The sequence below is a fragment of the Lutra lutra genome, chromosome 7 (genome assembly GCF_902655055.1).
Source record: "Lutra lutra chromosome 7, mLutLut1.2, whole genome shotgun sequence".
NCBI classification, from domain to species: Eukaryota; Metazoa; Chordata; class Mammalia; order Carnivora; family Mustelidae; genus Lutra; species Lutra lutra.
Genome location: NC_062284.1, coordinates 63,586,362 through 63,607,625, shown reverse-complemented (window position 1 = coordinate 63,607,625; position 21,264 = coordinate 63,586,362). Strand labels below are relative to the sequence as shown.

Sequence of the window (21,264 nt, the reverse complement as noted above, 5' to 3'; positions counted from 1 at the left end):
CTGAAGCAGGCTCCATGCCCAGCATGAAGCCCAATGTGGGGCTCAATCTCAGAACCCTGAGATCATGACCTGAGCCAAAATCAAGAGCTGGATGCTTGGGGTACCTGAGTGGCTCAGTCGGTTAAGTGTCTGCGTTCAGCTCAGGTCATGATCCCAGAGAGCCTGCTTCTCCCTCTCCCTCTGCCTGCCACTCTCCCTGCTTGTGCTTGCGTTCTCGCGCTCTCTCTCTCTCTAATAAATAAAATAAAATCTTAAAAAAAAAAAAAGGTGATGCTTAGCCAACTGGGCCACACAAGCACCCTTAAGATCCTAAAATAATAAATTTTATGTTAAGTATATTTTACCACTACAACAAAAAAATGATAACAAAGAGTCTGACCCTAAATAGCTTCATCTCCAGCCACAAATTCCCTTCCTTTTCACCACCCTGCATGCCACTCTCTTACTGAACTGCCTCACCCATGAAGGCACAACAGACTTTCAATCTTTCCTGGTGTCATTTACGTTTCTTTGGCTTTACCCCTTTCTAAGTTTGGTGAACTACTCTTCATCCATCAGGATTCATTCTTCAGTGAATCCTTTCCTTCTTGACTTCCTGAAGCAGTTAATTATTCCTTTGTACTCTCAAATCCCTTCATAAATAGTTCTACTTAAAAAATGCATTATGGTTTTTTCTTGATGCGTATCTCTTTGATTACATTGAGTTCCTTAAGAACGAGTACTGAATCTTACCATCTTTCTATGCCTACCACATAGCCCATGGTAGACACTCAACTTTCCCAAATAAATGACTTATGTATATATCATGCTTTGAAAAAATCAGAAAGTACTATGTCAGGAAAAGGACTTATTTCATTTTACTCTTTCTGAATTTATTCAAGTTAGCTTCCAGTTTACAAAACAAGTCCCTGAAGATATGCAATATATAATGATTTTTTTCTTTATACTCCCACTAAATTAATCCCAAGGTTTTCTTCTCTTCTTTTAGATGCTAAATTGAACCAGAAAAATATTTTGGGGTTTTTACATGAACAAAATACTAATCTAAATGTACTAGCATACATTTCAAAGAGAAGATACATTCTGTCTAGAAAGAAAATTAGTTAATAATGAGTAGTTTTACATCAGAAAATTTTGACCATGCCTTCCAGAAAAGTAGTGTAATCAGGTATATGGTATATGGATATCTAGGGTAGCCCTAGCACATATTTATGCACGCTTTGAGAGCCAGTGCAAACTACTCAATCAATCACCAAACATTTACTTAAGTATTATACCTATAGGGTACAATACCAAATATGTACATGTTTACATGCTTTAGACTAGATTTTTATAGTCAAGAAATTCATAATATAAAGTCGGAAGACACAGAAAAAAAAGATACAAAAAAAAGAACATATCGTATAAACATTCAGATCTGGTAATTCATTCAACAATTATTTATTAAGTGGGTATTAGTCAGATACTCTAAACACAGCAGATAAAAAGAAAGGGACACTGCCCTCAAGAACCTTAAACATTTATTAAGTAATGTTATGCCAAGAACTGTGTAAATACACAGATGAACAGAACATACAGCCATGCCTGGCTTACAGTCTAGATATGGAGAGACAATTATAATAAACAAATATGGTAATTAACACTGACAACTCTTTCTCAAAACTCTTTTCCCTTGGCCTCTATGACACCACAGTATCTGGGGTTTTTTGTTCCTTTCTGTCTGGCTAATCTTTCTCAATCATTTAAACCTGTTCCTCCTCTACTAAACCTTTATCTGCTGCAAAGCTCTGCACTATATATGCACATCCCTCTACAACCTACCATTCCTATGATTTTAACAACCATAACAGATTTAAATCTGTCCCTAACCCATCATTTCTACTGAGTTCCAGAAGTGTATTTCCAATACCTACTTGATATTTCATAGATTCCTCAAACGCAATTTACCTAAATTTGTACTTTTCTCAAACTAACTTCTAATCTAAGGTTCCTACCTCAGGTCACAGCACACCATCAGCTGGGCTGCACAAACCAATATCAAGGGATTCATCTTTGAATCCCCATCACACATCAAATGTATTATAAAATCTTAATTGTATAAAATCTTTTTATTTTTTTAAGATTATTTATTTATTTGACAGGCAGAGATCACAAGTAGGCAGAGAGGCAGGCAGAGAGAGAGGAGGAAGCAGGCTCCCCACCAAGCAGAGAGCCTGATGCGGGGCTATGCGGGGCTCGATCCCAGGACCCTGAGATCATGACCTGAGCCAAAGGCAGAGGCTTTAACCCACTGAACCACCCAGGCGCCCAATTGTATAAAATCTTAATTGCATAAAAGCAGGACAGCTCCTCATTGTTGGAATTCACTCCTGCAATACAGAACATCTACCATTCCTACCTCAATGTCTAAATGCCATTAATGCTCCCCTGTCATTAATACTAATAAAAATGCTCCCTGAGGCTAGTACTGACCAGGCTAAGAATTGCACTATGCTTAGTTGAAGACTCCATTATCTCTTATCTGCACTACTAAAAAAAATTTTTAAATAAAAACCTTGATTATTTTCCTTATATCTATTTTTTTCTTCCCTCCAATCAACTCTATATTATGCAGCCAGAATAAATGTTTTAAGCTTAATCTGATCAAGTAATTACTCAAAATCCACAATGTTTCTGGACTTAGGGGAAGGCATTTAGTCTTTCACCATTAAATATAACGTTAGTGGAGTACCTGGTGGCTCAGTGGGTTAAAGCCTCTGCCTTCGGCTCAGGTCATGATCTCAGAGTCCTGCGATCGAGCCCCGCATAGCCCCACATCAGGCTCTCTGCTTGGCGGGGAGCCTGCTTCCTCCTCTCTCTCTGCCTGCCTCTCTGCCTACTTGTGATCTCTGTCTGTCAAATAAATAAATAAATAAAATCTTTAAAAATATATATATATATAATGTTAGCTGTGGGGGCTTTGATAGATACCCTTTATGAATTTGAAGAAGTTTCCTTTCATTCCTATTTTGCTTAGAGTTTCCTGTCATAAATGGGTATTAAATTTTGTCAAATGCATTTTCTCCAAGGATATCCAATCTCACCAATTCTATCTAACATTGTATTAGAGGTCCTAGCTTTTATAGTAAGGCAAGGAAAAATAAAAATCATGCAACTGAAAAGGGGAGAGGGGCACTCAGGTGCCTCAGTCAGTTAAGCATCCATCTCTTGATTTTGGCTCAGGTTGTGATCTCAGGGTTGTGAGATCAAGCCCTGCATGAAGCTCCACACTAGATGTGAAGACTGCTTAAGATTCTCTATCTCTCCCTCTCCCTCTGTCCCACCCCTTCCCCCTCTCTTAAAAAAAAAAGGAATTATATGTAGATGACACAATGATACACATAAAGAATTCTAAATTTTAAGCAGGCTACAAAAAACCTACTACTAATGAGTATTGTGGCTTTTTACTGGTAGATTCCTTAGAATTCCTTGGATTCCATTAATACTAGAATGAGCTCTAATGCACGGAAATAATCAATATACAAAAATTAATCGCATTTCTATGCAAAGAACAAGTAGAATAAAAGATATAATTTCATTTTTGATAGCATCAAGTACACAAAATACTTAGAAATACATGTAGTAAAATATGTAGGAGTGCTATATACTGAAAATTATAAAACGCTGCTGAAAGAATTTAAAGAAGGCTAAAAAATAGAGAAACACCACATACATGGGTTGAAATATTCTATATTATTAAGATTCAATTCACTCCAAATTGATTTCTAGATTTACTATGGGCTGAATTGTGTGCCCAAAAAGATGTGTTGAAGTCCTAACCTCCCAGTACCTGTGAATGACCCTTACTTGGAAAGAGAGCCACTGTAGATGTAATCAAGTTACAACAGAGTCATACTGAATTAAGGCAGAGTTTAATCCAATTTGGCCACTATCTTTAGAAAAAGAGAAAACAGAATTAGGGAAGAAAACACCATGTGAAGAGACAAAGATACAGAGACATATTGGGAAGACAGCTATAGAAGATGGAAACAGGGACCAGAGTGCTGCTGCCGTAAGCCAAGGAACACCTGATGTTATCAGAAGCTAGAAGAATCTTACCCCTAGAGGCTCTGCTGGGAATATGATGCTGACAACACCTTAATTTTGGACTTCCGTTCTCCAAAACTGTAAGATAACAAGTTTTGGGTGTTTTTTTTTTTAAGTTTCTGGGTTTGGGTTTGGTTTTCTTTTTTTAAGATTGATTTATTTATTTTAGAAGACAGAGAAAGAGAAAGACAGAAAGTGGAGTAGGGGTAGAGGGAGAGACTCTTCAAGCAGACTCCTTGCTAAGTATAGATTCCTCTGTAGGGCTTGATCCCACCACCCATGAGATCATGACCTGAGTCCAAACAAAGAGTTGGAGGCACTCAGGTAACCCAAGTTTCTGTTGTTTTAGGCCACTCAGTTTGTGGTGCTTTGTTATAGCCCTAAGCAACTAATACACATAGTGAATACTCTAAAGTTATTTAATTTGTTGGTGAGATACTGCTCTTATATAATATCACATAAGGGACGCCTGGGTGGCTCAGTTGGTTAAGCAGCTGCCTTCGGCTCAGGTCATGATTCCAGCGTCCTGGGATCGAGTCCCACATCGGGCTCCTTGCTTGGCGGGGAGCCTGCTTCTCCCTCTGCCTCTGCCTGCCATTCTGTCTGCCTGTGCTCACTCGCTCTCCTCTCTCTCTGACAAATAAATAAAATCTTAAAAAAAAAAAATAAATAATATATTTTATATATATAATTTTACATTTTCTCTTTTTTAAAAAGATTTATTTGTTTGTTTGTTTGTTTATTAATTAATTTATTTATGTATTTGAGGGAGTGGTGCACACATGAAAGAAACAAGGCAGGGGTAGAGGGAAAGAATCTTTAAAGAGACTCCCCACTAGGCATAGAGCCCAGTGCGGGGTTTGATGTCATGACCTGAGCCAAAACCAAGAGTCAGTGGCTTTAGCAACTGAGCCACACAGACGCCCCTAATTTTATATACTTATGAACATACATATAAAATACTGTGTGTAGGGGCACCTGGGTGGCTTACTGGGTTAAGCCTCTGCCTTCGGCTCAGGTCATGATCTCAGGGTCCTGGGATCGAGTCCCGCATCGGGCTCTCTGCTCAGCAGGGAGCCTGCTTCCCTCTCTCTCTCTGCCTGCCTCTCCATCTACTAGTGATCTCTCTCTGTCAAATAAATAAATAAAATCTTTAAAAAAAAATAAATAAAATAAAATAAAATTCTGTGTGGCAACACAGTTTACTAGAAAGAGCAAGGGTTGTCGTAATCAAAGACCTGAGTTTAGAATTCTGCCTTACCTCTTAAGCCTGTTTCTTCATTCATAAAATGAGAAGATTAATGAAATAAAATATGTTAACACCTGTCCAGTATAGAGTTTGACATTCAGTAATGTTAGTTCCTTTTTTTCCTGGGTATATTGGTATAGTTAGTCTTGTACTGTTCTCTTTAAGCTTGAATATATTAATTAAACTGACAAAAATATATTGAGCACTTACTCTATACTAAAAGGATCTTTGAAACCTGTCCCCATTTTTCTTTTTTGTCTCCTTTTATTTTCATATTTCTCCACTTTCTTTTGCTTCCATATTAAGGAACAGTGATCCCCAGGAGGTTCCAAAGAGATCATAAATTGATCCTTGAAAAATGATGGCTACGTTGGGTGCCTGGATGACTCAGTTAAGTATCTGCCTTGACCCAGGCTTCCTGCTCAGTGGGGACTCTGCTTTCTCCCTCTCTTTCTGCCCCTCCCCTCAAATTGAGTATGCACACTCTCTCTCTCAAATAAATAAATAAAATCTTAAAAAAAAAAAAAAAAGAAAGAAAAGAAAACTGATGGCTACAATTTAGTTATGCAGAGAAAAGGTAAAAGGACATTCCAGGAGCTTCCTTCCACCTGCTTGATAGAGGAAGAGAAACAATCCTTAATTGTGTGGTATGATACCTGTCCTCTGAGTAATAAGGAGAACTTTATAGATTGCGACTTCATTAAGCAAGAAGAACTAATTTTTTGTGGTTTAAGACCTAAATTTTCCCCATTTTAGCTTCTTCCTTGGATGAAAATTAACATTTCCTTTGACTGAAAGTCCAAGGTTCCCTTTAGACACAGCCAGCTAGGTATGTAGTATTTCCAGCTTCCCCCACTGCCTCAAGGTTCTCTTTCTGATTCCTAAATAACTTTATCTAACTTTCCTGCCATTATTTCTTCCTGGCCAGGTAGGTCCTCCTTTGAACAATGTTGCCTGTTACCTTCCACGTCTGATTCTTTGTCTCTGGCAAACTAGGTCCTTCCCCTAAGGATAAATTCAAACCTTATCTACAGGAAGCCTTTTCTATTTAATATAAAATGATATATTTGTACCTTATAATTTCAATCCTATATATCTAATTTAAATTCACCTTGGGGAAAAACTGTTTCTCATTAGATGATTAACAGAGACCTCATCAACTAACATTTTTCACTCTTAAACTTGACCCTACTTAGCATTTTGTACTGATCTGTCCTGCCCTTCCTTCCTTTTTCAAGTTTTTATCCCTTGTCTTTAGTAGCACCTATTTAGTAGCACCTATTCCTCTCTCATCATATCTGTCTCCTATTGAATGTTTATATATCCTGTGCTTCCATCTTTAACCCTAACTTCATTACTTTATTCATCAAATACATTTGAGTTTCTATTTTGGAGCAGTACCTACGCTATATACTATGGTTGCAGCAGTGAATCAGAGAATGAGAGCAAATACAGTATACATGATTATAGAGCTTACAATTGAGCAGAGAATATGAGGGGAAGACCTAACCCAATTTAAGAGTTTTGGGGAAGACATTCTTGAGAAAGAGAGTTTTAGCTGAGTCCTAAAAAAGATGAGGATTTAGTGGGGTAAAGAAAGAGAGAGGTCTGGAGAAATAAGAAGCTTGGAAAAGATGAGGGTTCCAAATGGAGGACACTTCATGTTTCAAAGCAAAGAAGAGGAAAAACCATGGAGTGTTAGAGGATATAAAAGTTCAGTATGTGCAGAGGAGGGAACCAAAGGGAGAATAATAATATCTGATGTTGGACTGCAAGGCTGGAGTCAGAGTGTGAAAAGATCTGTAAGCTATGTTTAGGGCAATAGGAAGGAATTAACTGGCTTCTTCATCTCCTTTTATGATATGCTTAATTTTTATTTTTAAATAACTTCATTGATGTATAATTTACGTACAACAGACCGCATTTATTTACAGCATTCAATTTAATGGCTTTTGATAGCTTTATGCATTTGTGTAACCACCACTGCAATCAAAATAGAGAACATTTTTACCACCCCCTCAAAGTTTCCTTTCATCCCTTTGTTATCCCTTCCTCTATCTCTGGCCTCAGGTGACAACAATTCTGTCTTCTATTACTATAGATTAGTTTCCTTCTTCCAGAAAACTATATAAATGGAATCCCAACTATGTACTGTTTTAGCTGGGCTTCTTTCACCCAGCGCAATGGTTTTCGGATTCATCTATGTTGTTGGGTGTATCAGTAATTCATTCTTTTTTATTGCTGTGAAATATTCTACTCTACAGATTTATCACCTTTTGTTTATCCATTTGCCTGTTGATAGACATTTGGGTTTTTCCAGTTTGGGGCTTTTGTGAATATAGCTGCTATGGAGGTCTGTGTATAAATTTTTTTGTTGTGGTCATATGTTTTTATTTCTCTTCAGTAAAAACCTAGGAGTGGAATGGCTGGGTCATATGATAAGATATATATTTAACTTTATAAGAAACTGCTAAGCAGTTTTCCAAAATGGTTATACCATTTTATACTCCCACCAGTAGTACATGAGAACTCTAGTTTCTCTACATACATCCACACTAACACTCAGTATTTTAAGTCTTTTTATGAAAGTCATTTTAATGGCTCTGTACCAGTGCCCCATTGCAGTTTTAATCTGCATTTACTTGATGACTTATGATATTGAGCATCTTTTCATGTGCTTATTTGCCATTCATCAGTCTTCTTTGATGAAGTGTCTTTTCAAATCCTTGGCTCATTTTTTAAAATTAGATTGTCTTATTTATTTATTTTCATTAAAATATAGTTGACACAAAATGTTACATTAGTTTCAGGTACACAACATAATGATGGGACAACTCTATATATTACACTATTCAACACAGGTATAGCTCAGATCTGTCACCAAACAATCGTATTGCACTACCACTAACTATACTCCTTATGCTGTAATATTATCTCTGTGACTTACTCATTCCATAACTGGGAGCCCGTACCTCCCAATCCTCTTTACCCATTTTCCCGATGGGTTATCTTCTTATTATTGAGTTTTAGGAAGCTTTTATATATTCTGTACCATGAATATTTCTCCCAATCTGTGTCTCACTCTCTTTTAAAAAGTAGTGTTTTTTGAGTTTTTCATTTTGAAAGTCTAATTTATCAATATTTTTCTTTATGGCTTATGCTTTTTGTGTCCTCAGAAATCCATTCATATCCTAAATTGCAAATATTTTCCCTTGTGTTATCTTCTAGAAGATTGTTTCATCTTTTACACTTAGGTTTGTAATTTATTTCAAGTTAATTCTGTTGTTATTGTTTAAAGATTTTATGTATTTACTTAATAGAAAGAAAGAGATAGCACAAGCAGGGGGAGCAGCAGAGGGAGATGAAGAAGCAGACCCCTCACTAAGCAGGGAGCCCGAGGCGGGGCTCCATTCCATGACCCTGGGATCATGACCTGAGCCAAAGGTAGACGCTTAACTGACAGAGCCATCCAGGAGCCCCAAGTTAATTTTGCACATACTGTAAGGTGGCAGTTAAAAATAAAAAATATTGAAATTATTTCAGTATGTTGAATTGTTTCAATATTTTTGGTAGAATAGACTTTTCTCTCTTTTCTCCATTACAGCTTTTTTTTTTTTTTTGTAAATTGCTTTGGCTATTCTAGGTTATTTGCATTTCCAGATACTTTTTTGAATCAGTTTGTCAGTTTCAATAATAAAAAAGCCTACTGGAGTTTTTATTGAATCTTGTATTAGTCTTTTCCTAGGGCTGTTGTAACGAAGTGCCACAAACTCAGTGCCACCTAAAACTTAAAACAAATGAAATTTATTCTCTCACAGTTCTGGAGGCTAGAAGTTCAAAATTAGGAGGGCCATGCTCTCTCTCTGAAGGCTCTAGGGCAAGACCCTTCCTTGCCTCTTAGCTTCTAAGTGGTTGCCAGCAATCCCTGTCATCCCCTGGCATGTAGATGCATCACTCCAGTCAAGGCCTCCACTGTCTCATGCTCTTCTTTCCTGTGTGTCTTTGTGTAACCATGTCCAAATGTCCTCTTAAAAGGATACAAGACAGTGAGTGGATCAGGGTCCACACTAATCCAGTAACCCATAACACTTTGTATCAGCACTAAGGACTGTTAAGAACTCACAGGAGAGATTTACAATATGGTCCTTCCTCATGGAACTGAAACTTTTTTTGAGAAGACAACATTAACATATAAGAAGCTACTAGTGAAAAATGAAAAACAAAAAAAAATTAGTGTGGTTCATGTAGTAAGTGTAAATAATATATAAGGAAGGAAAAGCATGCTCTGGGGCAGAAGTCCTGGACATAGAAAAAAAAAAAAAAAAGTAGGTAAAGGGGAGCCTGGCTGGCTCAATTGGTTAAGAGACTGCCTTCAGCTCGGGTCATGATCCCAGGATCCTGGTAGTAAGCCCCACCTCAGGCTTTCTGCTCAGCCAGGAGCCTCCTTCTCCCTCTGCCTCTGCTGCTCCCCCTGCTCACGTTCTCTCTCTCACCTCTGTCAAATAAATAAAATCTTAAAAAAAAAATTTTTTTTAAAGATGGGTAAAAGATGGATAAAATATGTACACAGAACCGAGGTAAGACACTAAGAGTCAAACACCAGGAACAAAAGTACAAAAACAGTAATTAACATGACACAGAGAGGCAGGTGGAAACAAAAGGAAACAAAATAACATGTCTAGATCACAGTTTGATTCAGGAGATCATGGGAGCCAAAGGCCACTGAAGCCACTCCATGGGAAGACCTTAAAAGTTAGACATCAGAATTAATGCAGTGAAATAGCCACTCTGAATGTAAGTTTTGAGGAAGATCAGATTTGCTTTAAGGGTAGGAATCGACTGAAAGAAATATAGACCTGGGCAAGGAGACTAGCTATTTCCTTTCCAGTCAATTCTCTATTCTGCAACCAGGAAGATGTTTTTTAACTCAATCTGATCAAGGAATACCTCTGTATGTTAAATCACTGAATACCAGATGCTAGGTATCAAAGATGACACCAAATATTTATTTATTTATTTATTTATTTATTTATTTGATAGAGAGCAGGCAGATAGAGAGGGGAAGCAGGCTCCCCACTGAGCAGAGAGCCTGATGCGGGGCTCGATCCCAGGACCCTGGGATCATGACCTGAGCCGAAGGCAGAGGCTTTAACCCACTGAGCCACCCAGGTGCCCCGACACCAAAATTTCTAACCTCAGTCTTAATAATAGTTGCATGGCCAAGAAAATATGAAAGTGATACAGTTTGGAGAGGAGGTATGAATTTTGTATGGTTTATGAATAATTTGAGGTAGCAATTAAATTACAGCTAGAACTTGGCCAGATTATGACTGATGAGGCAGAGGCCAAGGCAGGAATTATCATGTGCAGCATATTACAAGAACTGTAGAAGGTTGATCCTCAAATCACAGAGGAACTGGCAGGCTCCAGGGCAGTCAGCTAAGAAAAATATGGGAGGAGTCAATGAAGCCTAATTAAAAATGGACCAGGAAACAGGGGAGGGAAAAAAAAAGTCTAACAACCAAGGGCAATGGGTGAGGCAGGTAGGCTGGAGGTGGGACCAGTTCTAGGCAGGAACTCTCTACATCCTGGAAAGAAGACAGGATGTAGCTGTGGAATAATAGCTAGTATAACACTTAATGAACCAATTTATCTATCTGTTGATCTTTCTATCTTTCTTTCTCTCTCTTTCTTTCTTAATATATGGTATGCATTATTCTGAACACGTTAATAAATTTATTCATTTAAACTTTATAAGAAAAAGATAACTATTATTATCCTCATTTTACAGATGAGGAAAGTGAGGCAGAGAAAAATCACTTACCCAAAGTTACACACATAATTAAATGGCAGCACCAGGATTTGAGTATACAGCAATAAATATCTACTGTGTGCCAAGGTTTTATGCGCACATGCGTGTGCACACACACACACACACACTCTGAGCATATTTTTTGGGAAAAATGGTAATATGCTTCCCATCCTCCTTTCTGGCACATAATTTCTTCCCTATTTAACCACAGGTATATACTACCTCAGAGAAGACTCTGGTTGTTAAAGGCAAAACAGATTATTTATTGTTCAGCTCCAAACCTCAAAACTGACTTTTTTTTTTTTTTTGCATTTGTAATAACGGAACAATTTGGGGGGGTACATTCTAACAGCTCCTTTTAATTTGCAAGAACCTGACTTGGCTCATGTGGACCACACAGCTTTAATATAAGATATACAGAGGAAGAATTCAAGGTCAGAGAAGAGAAATACCCTACACGCGGGAAACAAAAGGATAGTCCTGTCTGACGCAAAGAGGAAGGAAAGGTATTGTGCATATCATAGATTCCCCTTCTGATGGGTTGAACTGTGTTCCCCCTAAAATCCACATATTGAAGTCTCAAACCCCAGTACCTCAGAATGTAACCTATTTGGAAATAAGGTCTTTAAAGAGGTGATTAAGTTAAAATGAGGCCATTAGCGTTGGGCCCTCATCCATTATGACTCGTGTTCTTATAAGAAAAGGAAGAGACGCTAAGGATTTGTGTGCAAAGCAGGTCAGGCAGGGAGGGAGGACCACAACCATGTGATAACAAAATTGCAAGAGGGCAGCCATCTGCAAACCAAGGAGAGAGGCTCCAGAAGGAACAAATCTGCTGTACTTCAACCTTGGATTTCTAGTCTCCAGAACTGTGAGAACATAAAATTTCTGTTGTTTTCAGCCATCCAATCTGCAGTATTTTGCATGGGAGTCCTAGCAAACTAAAAGAACCCTCTGGGGAAACTCCTTTAGAGGATGGCAAAAAATAAGATAAATATGGGAGAATCCCACAGAAGTGGGCCTTGCTTCTTACTTTCCCAGACAACTTATGCTCCCTTAAGTTATTTCTGTGTTCTAACAGCCCAGATAACAGAGGTAACAGATTGAAAATGGCAGGACAGTACAATAAGTTGGAAGATGTCCAATATCACCTTTCCAATTCCTTTGGAGCTGGGATTTCTGGACTCCCAAAGCTACCCTGACAGTAGCACACCTAGCACCTAGATCTTCGTCTCTAATACCATTTTTCAATGAAAGAAACCAAGTCTTGGAGAAATTGCTGATTCGAGGACTGGGGCAGGAAATCTACAAGGTAAACCTGGAGCATCTTTTATTGCCAGAAAGTAAGGAAGGGGCATGTCACAGCAATGGGTATTATGTCAAAGGGATGCAGGAAACAACTCAAAGAGCTCCCAATGGTCAAAATTGGAACAATTTGAGCAAAAAAATAAAGTGACATTGGATTATAACCTGAAGTATAAAATAAATATCCATGAGTCCATACTAATACAAATAAATGACTTAATTAATTAATTAATTAAGGAAAAAGAGACAAAGGTCCATGCAGAAGGTTTTCAAATAATTTATACAGATACTTTGACCTTAAGGAGGTAAGGGTATAACTCCCATTCATTTTAAGTGTGGGCTGCACATAGTAACTTCCTTCCGAAGAGTACAGTGTGGAAAAAGAGGGAAAAAAGAGTCACTTTACGGTAGAGAAAGAGGACAAACACTACTTCAAGCCAGGTGATCAAGGTTAACATCAACAGTGAGAAGTCATTTTGAGAGATGTACTACTAATATGATGTGATAAAAATGACACTTTACCTCTGTGGTCTTCTTCCCAAAAACCATAAAAACCATAATCCTATTCTTATCCTTAGAAGAGCATCAGACAAAACCCAACTGAGGGATATCTAACCAGTACTCCTCAAAACCGCCAAGGTCATCAAAAACAAAGCCTGAAAAACTGTCACGACCAAAAGGAGCCTACGGAGACATGAGGCTAAATGTAAAGTGGTACTCTGGATGGGATCCTAGAACAGATAAAGGACATTAGGGAAAAAATGAGGAAACTGGAATAAAGTATGGATTTTAGTTAATAACAATGTATCAACAGGGGTTCATTAATTATGACAAATGTACCATACTAATGTAAGATGTTAATAATGAAACCAGGTGTGGGGTATATGGAAACTCTCTGTACTATCTTTTTTTTTTCAAGATTTTATTTATTTATTTAATAGAGAGAAAGATCACAAGTAGGCAGAGAGGCAGGCTAGGAGGGGGAAGCAGGCTTCTCACTGAGCAGAGAGCCCGATGTGGGGCTGATCCCAGGACCCTGAGATCATGACCTGAGCTAAAGGCAGAGGCTTAACCCACTGAGCCACCCAGGTGCCCTTTCTGCACTATCTTTGCAGTAATTTCGTATATCTATAATTATTATAAAATAAAAGTTTATTTAATTTTTTTATTTTTTAAAGATTTTATTTATTTATTTGGGAGACAGAGCACGAGCAGAGGGAGTGGCGGAGGGAGCAGCAGACTCCCTGCCTAGCAAGGAGCCAGATGCCAGGCTCCATCCTAGGACTCCAGGATCGTGACCTAAGCCGAAGGCAGACGCTTAACCAACTGAGCCACCTAGGTGCCCTATTTAATTTCTTTAAAGTTTTGTTTATTTATTCCAGACAGAGACAGAGAGAGAGTGTGTGGTGAGTGGAGAGAAGGGCAGAGGCAGAGGGGAAACAGACCTCTACTAAGCATGAAGCCTGAGGAGGGGGTCCCACCCCATCACTCTGAGAGGCCCAGAGTTCATGACCGCGGTTGAAACCAAGAGTAGGCTGCTCAACCGACTGAACCAGCCAGGCGCCTCTAAAAGTTTATTTAAAAAAAGAAAAGAAAAAGCCTGAGCAAGAATTGCCTTGCCAACACCCCCTACACATGCATACTAACTAAAGCAACTCAGCAGGGCAAAGGGATTTTTGGTGTGAAACATCTATTGGAAGGAGGTGGGCATATAGGGGGTGATGCCTCCATAGGATCGTGGTCTCCAAAAGACTATAAAAGAAATGCCTCATCAGGCATCCAAACACCACTGTTGACACTTAAGAAAAAGACTCTAGAAGACCCCCAAAATGACATGCAATTCTGAGGTCACTGCCCACACTGCCCTGGGAACATATAAAACTTAACCTACACCTCAGACTACCATGACAATAAGAATGTTACTAGGACACCTTAGGATGCAGTTTTAAAAAATCTCAATTTGACTGACTTAAACATAGGAAAATTTTTTATCTCAAGTAACAAGTGCCAATTATTCTATTACAATATTCTACCCTATAACCTTCAGTGCCTCAGCCATTCCTCAGGTTAACTCTCCTGGCACACTTGACCTCTCCATTTCAGGTATCATATGCAGAAGAAACATCTGACAGAAGAAGAGACCATCTCTTCAAGTGAGACTCTTTTTTTTTTTGTTTGGGGATTTTTTTTTTTTTTAAGATTTTATTTATTTATTTATTTATTTGTTTATTTGAGAGGGAGAGAGCACAAGCTGAGTGAGGGGCAGAGGGAGAAACAGGCTCCCTGCTCAGCAGGGAGCCAGAAGCAGGGCTCCATCTCAGGACCCCCAGGATCATGACCTGACCTGAAGGCAGACACTCAACCAACTGAGCCACCCAGGCGCCTAAGTGAGACTCTTTTGAAGAGCACTTGTCAGGTATTTTGCAGAATGTCACTCAGTATGAATTTGTCTGATGCTTTCTCATGATTAGACTGGGGATTTTAGATTTGGGGTAAGAATATTTTAGAATGTCGGGCGCCTGGGTGGCTCAGTGGGTTAAGCCACTGTCTTCGGCTCAGCTCATGATCTCAGGGTCCTGGGATTGAGTCCTGCATAGGGCTCTCTGCTCAGCAGGGAGCCTGCTTTCCCCTCTCTCTCTGCCTGCCTCTCTGCCTACTTGTGATCTCTGTCTGTCAAATAAATAAATAAAATCTTAAAAAAAAAAAAGAATATTTTAGAATGTCATTCTTTTTTTTTTTTTTAAGATTTTATTTATTTATTTGACAGAGAGAAATCACAAGTAAGCAGAGAGGCAGGCAGAGAGAGAGGAGGAAGCAGGCTCCCTGCTGAGCAGAAAGCCCGATGTGGGGCTCGAACCCAGGACCTGGGATCATGACCTGAGCCGAAGGCAGCGGCTTAACCCACTGAGCCACCAGGCGCCCCTAGAATGTCATTCTTTAAGGGGCAAGGAAAACTTCCCCTCACAACTCACCAGCCACATCAAAAGCCCCTCATTAAATTAATCACTAGGAAGAAAAATGGAATTACCATAATCAGTTTAGTCTATTAGGACTTAGCCCTGAGTCACAAGGGAAGGATATATATCATATAAAATAGGGCTGGTCTGCAAAAATGAAGTGGGGTATGAGTGGACACTGAGCAGGCCACCACCAGTGTCTATTGGTAAAAATCCTAAAAGGCAGAGCCTCTATTCAGGAGACTACATTAAATAAACAAGTCTGTTTTAAAATGAATGAGACACTTTTCTTTGACTAATTTACTTCTTCCCCCAACACTGTCACCATCCAGAGCAATTTTTACATCAGTTATAGAAAATAATAAAACTTTAGGGATTTGTTTTTTCTACAGTCTGATTTGTAATGTGTCAAGTTTGATATTTCCATATATGTGATCTCAGATCTGTACAATACGTAGGTAGGTATTATGATCCCCATTTTACAGATGAGGAAATGAACCCAATGTAGTTAAATAAGTTGCCTAACATCACATAGCTAGAAACTGAGTTACAATTCTAAGCTATATTGCAGTCTTCAAAACTTGAAATGTTTTCTAAGCTACCATAGACTTCCCCAGATATATATAAAGGAAACATGTCTAAAAGAGAACTTTTCATCTATAGCTCATCTAGACCAAAACTACCCTATTAGAGGCTCAAAGCCCCCTCAACCCCAAGAACAAACATGCACAAGCATTCCAACAAAGTTGCAGTAGGAGCTCAAAATATGGAACTGACATACAAGTGAGAGATTCAGATGCGTGAGCCAGCTGCATAAATTTTCTAAACAAAAGTAGTTAAGACACCTATGGTAATATTTCCCCAACTACTGTGCTTCGCTGGATTCTTCTGTACCATGCTAACAAGTAGGCCATGAAAATAGTAACCTGTGATCAAATTAACTGAGAGATCAGGTTAAGCAAAATTAAATAGGCTTATTTACCAAGACAGCCTTTATATGGTAGCAGGCATTATGAACTCCAAGAAGAGTATATTCTACTTATAATGTTTAACATTTCCCTCCAAAATAGTTTTCCTTTTTAATCCTGACCACTTATAAACAATTCTTAGGAGAGTATTCTGTTTAACACCATTTTGAGAAACACTATTCTACAGAGAAAGCAAAGGCCCAAGAACAGAGTCCATTATTAGGGAGCTGGAAGAAACACAGTGAAGAAGGTAGGAAGCAATCTGGAGAGTTCATTATTATAGAAGCAAGAAAGGAGATGGTTTCTAAAAAGAGTCAACAGAACCAGACTACTGAGAGATTAAATAGATTGATAATAAAAAAATATTTTGGATTGGATTAGGAAAACCGTCATTTGTGACCTTTAAGAAAACAAGCTTCAGAAAAGGGGAGGAAAGAAGGCTGGCAAGCATAATAAAAAAAGATTAGGATGGAAATGATAAAAGAAGTAGATGAAGCATTTCTAGACCACCAATAATTGTAGTTTAGCAGTGAAAGGAAAAAAAAAAAGAGAAATTGGTGGGGCGTCTGGGTGGCCCAGTCCGTTAAGTGTCTTTCTTCATCTTGGTTGTGATCCTGGAGTCTGGGATCGAGCCCCGCATAATGCTCCCAGCTGTGAGGAGCCTGCTTCTCCCTCTCCCTCTGCTGCTCCCCCAGCTTGTGCTCTCTCTCTCTGTCAAATAAATGTATAAAATCTTAAAAAAAAAAAAAAAGAAAGAAAGAAAGAAAGAAAAAGACATCCTTAAGTGAAAATGACTCATAAAAAAATAAAGAAATTGGTTGGTTGGAAAAAGGCAGTATATAGTAGAATGAAAAAAAATTTGGAATGGGGGACACCTGTACCTGGTTGAAGGTAAAAGGGAAAACATGCTGAAACATAATCACAGACTAGTAGTTGGAAGAAATGGACAGAGTATAATGACTAGAAAAAACTTATCTTTCCTCTTAGATTGGAGAGAATTTGAAGAGCAATGCCTAGCCAAGTCTAATGACCTTATTTTAATACTCCAAAATTTCATAGATTTCTGCATACTCCACCCTAGAGAATTTTTCAGTCTTTATAGTTCAGTGTGTAGCATGTATATAAATTTGCTGATGTGTTGCTCCTCTCAGAGGATGTCTATGTTATGGGCAAAAGAAGAGGGTTATAGAGCAGCAGTTACCTGAGGGCCCCAATCTGCATGAAGTAAGTCAGGTGGAGGAAGATGAAAATAAGGAAGCTGGAGCTCCAATTTATAATGACTTGGTACAAATGATTTTGACATACAAAATAAAAACAGTAACAATAGGAACACACACACAAAATGTGAAGATTACCATAGAAGGGTCCAGAAAAAAGGCATCTATTTAGCCTACCCAGAAATTTCCACAACTCTGCTGTACCAACAGAAGTTGCATAAGTCATAAATTAATAATGTAACTCCAATATGCTGGTGAGTGAGAAAAAAGACTACTCAGTAGCAGGTCTAGTTACAGTCCAACCTCAAACTTTTTAAATTTAAACTTTGTATGGCTTTCCATTTACATAAAACACCAACCCTAAGAGCCACTTAAGCATAAAATTTTTCATTTTTTATTTCTCTCAACAACCACGACACTGACATGAGATTCTGTTGCTCAGAACATAATTATAGATTCTACCTTTTTGGCTAATTTCATTAACAATTCAAATTGAATACATAATTTTGTATTAACTATGTCCAAGTCACAATTCTGGCTCATATGTGGCTCCAGAGCCCATTTACTGTAACCCTTTGATACAAAAAATGTAGTAACATCTGATTCTTCAACTACTTAACATACCAACCTACACAGTTTAAGCAAAGTCATACTGCTTAAAAAATACGTAAGAACAGGAGTTAGAGGTTTCTTTCTTTAATTAATTAAAGAAATTAATATTGATCTGTATGCACGAATAAGGATAAGGCAACAATACCGACACCAAATCTGGCAATCTCCAGACTGGTGTCTGTGTAAACCTAAGGCTGCCACATAGGCCAGATGACTACTACTGCCAGCTCATCAGCTGAGCTTGGAGAAAAGGCGGCATCCACACACAGGCCACTCTAGAGAACCAGAACTTAGGGCCAGTTTCGTCTGATAGAGACTGGAGAACGTGGCAGTGATAAACCGGGAAAAGTCTGGCAGAAACAGGGTTGTTGACGGTAAGGGGAGCCTCCAGGGCTGCGATCCTGGAAGGCAAAAAGCAACCGCCCCCCAACCCCGGGGTTGAAACTATGGGGGTTGAAAGGAGAGGGCTCGTCCTTACCTTGTCATCTTCGCATCTTTTCCCCAGGCCCTCCCTGGCCTGCAGCCGGCTGCTGAGGCGGCCGTAGTCGGCCTCCTTCTGGTCGATCTGTTTCTTGTGCGAGTCCACCAAGAGCAGGAGGTCGGAATTGCGCTTCTCCAGGCGCCCACGGGCCACCTCGGTGCGCTGGACCTGGCCCTGCAGCTCCGCCACCTCCTCCTGAAGCAGGACGTGGCGGGAGGAGATACTCCAGTAGTTGAAGGCGAGGACCGCGATCACCACCAGCAGCACCACCAACACGAAGGAGGGCAGGCGGCCGGCCCGCCGGTTAGCTCCAAAACCCACCATGGGGTCGAACTAGGCTGTGCCCTGGGGCCTCGGCGCCGACACCTGCGGGCAAAAGCTCAGGCCTCAGAAGCTGAATTGCCCGGGGGACGCGGCCCTAGGGCCGGCCGAAGGAGGAGGCGGGCCAATCTGCCTGCCGGCGAGCCGGAGAAGGGGGCGGGGCCGCAAGCCTCAGGCCCCTCCCCGCCCCCCCTCCTCAAATTCGGCCAAAGCGCGTTCCCTAGGCTGTGAAAACGACCCGCACCAGCCGGGTGGAAGCAGGAGAACCCAGAGGCCGGCACCCGGAGCCCAACACCTCAGGGTTGGGGGGCGGGGAAAGGTGCCGGAAGGGGGCGGATTTAATTCTGGCTCCGCCCATTGGCTGGGTCCGGGTCGCTTAGGGGGCCATTGCCTAGTTTCCGCGGACGCCCCCTCTTCTCGCGAGATAGTGAGTTTCTCTCGCCCTTTGCATTCTTATCTCGCGAGTGTTATCGCTGTTGGGCAGTGTTGTGTTAATTTTGGCGCTTTGTGTTTGCTATTGGAACGAGCTCGAGTCCCTTCAGTTTTTGCGCTCTCGGTTCCTTTGACCCAGGGTTTAGAGAGTGTCAGCCCTACCCTGGTCCTTGCGAGAGTTTTTGTCTTCGAAGGCATCTGCGGCTGCGACCGCTTTGTAGTGAAAACGGTAGGTGAGCCGCGGGCAGAAAGGGCGACTAGAAAGGTTTTGTACAAATTCAGTAAAAAGAGATGTTCTCGTTTGTGCTAATGATGTGGAGAGTAAACAAAAAAAGACCATAAAATAGCGTGCCCCAAACATTACAGAGAAAAATCAAGAGAAACTAAGATTTATGACCGAAGGGGGTGGTGCCTGCCTGGTTTCCAAGGTTACGGCTTTCAAGAAAGAGAAGAACTTAAGAATGTGTGAGCTCTTTTCTTAAACTCACTGCTGCTTTTGCTTTGAGCCAGGCTTCCAAACAGAAAATCCAGAACCTGCCCTCAATAAATGGCAACTAATGCTGTTACTGACAGCTGAAACACTCTGGGTTAGAAGTAACAGCTCTTTTACAAATTATTTTTGTATGCCTACTCTCATGTTCCCTCTCAACACAGTTTTACACGTGAGGAATCCAAGACACAGGGTGTTCCAGAAACTTTCCCAAAGTCCCATATCTTGTTTGAGACAGAGTTCAGCTTGGATGCAGATCACTGTTCTCAAACTTCATTGCTTTTTGCGTTATACCAGGCTAACCATTGCTAGATGTTCAGCATTAATCATAATGATGCAGAAAAAGCTCCCACCACATTCTGTTTTTTTCCTGCAGGTTTCCTTTGTCCTGACATAAAAAAAAATTTGGAAGTCATTGGCTCTGTCCTGTTTAAGGAGATGGAATTCCTTTATTTTTCAAACTTTAGGTTCAAGAACTTCCATGAGCATAAAACCCCAAGAACAAAAAAACTGGTGTTTTCATTCAAGTCAGAGTGGTATGGTTTTGAGGAAAGAAGACTTGTCATCTTTAAATAATTATTTACTTCCTGTCTCTTTCAAAATGAATTTACTTGTCTAATGATCCCAGAGTAGCCTGGAAGATTTATTGCACCTTCAAAGGATGATGATTTCTCTCTCATAGATACAGAAAAACAAGTAACACCAAAATTATTAATCTTTAGTTCACATCACACTTGAGCCTTTTGCTCTGGTTTCCTAAGATCAAAGAAATCAGGGCACCTGAGACATCTCCCAGTTCAGGGAGGAGTCTGCTTCTCCCTCTGCCCCTCCTTCTTCCCATGCTCTTGTGTGGTCTCTCAAAAAAATAAATAAAAAATAAAATCTTAAAAAAAAAAATGAGATCAAATGGCAAACATTTGCCAGTCTCAAATGGCAAACAGAATTTGACAAGAGGAAACAAAGCAATAATGGGAAATCACTGACTATAACGAACCTTCCCACATATCCTTTCCTCAACTTCATAATGGCCTTGCTTTGTGTAGCCAGCAGTTGAAAATTAACTATAAAGTAGTGTTAACTGCTTAAGATGTCACTCTTTGAAAAATGTTTTCATTTTTATATGGGATTCTGACCTGTAAAAGTTTAATATTTTATAAAACATGTTCACATTTTTTAAGCAGATGCTTAAAAGAACTATTTGGTACTTATTGTTCCATTATTCCATTTTACAGATGCAAAAGTAACTTGTCCAAAGTTACATGTCTAGCAGGTGGCAGGGCTGAATCTTGAAAACCATTCCTCTTTCCACTCTTCCCCCAGTGAAAAAGATTTTA

The 21,264-nt window shown here is 39.6% G+C and overlaps 1 protein-coding gene across 3 annotated transcripts in view; it reads right to left on the bottom strand.

The window, feature by feature from the left end:
* GOLM2 (golgi membrane protein 2) overlaps nucleotides 1–19,328 on the bottom strand; it is a 112,406-nt gene extending 93,078 nt beyond the window's left edge. For 2 of the 3 annotated variants that reach the window (XM_047735757.1, XM_047735758.1), the window contains exon 1: nucleotides 18,685–19,328. In XM_047735757.1, the coding sequence (XP_047591713.1) occupies nucleotides 18,685–19,011 (327 nt within the window). In that variant the 5' untranslated portion in view covers nucleotides 19,012–19,328. The remainder of the gene's footprint in view (nucleotides 1–18,684) is intronic. The other variant, XM_047735759.1, reaches the window with a different exon arrangement.
* Between the last annotated feature and the right edge of the window lie 1,936 nt (nucleotides 19,329–21,264).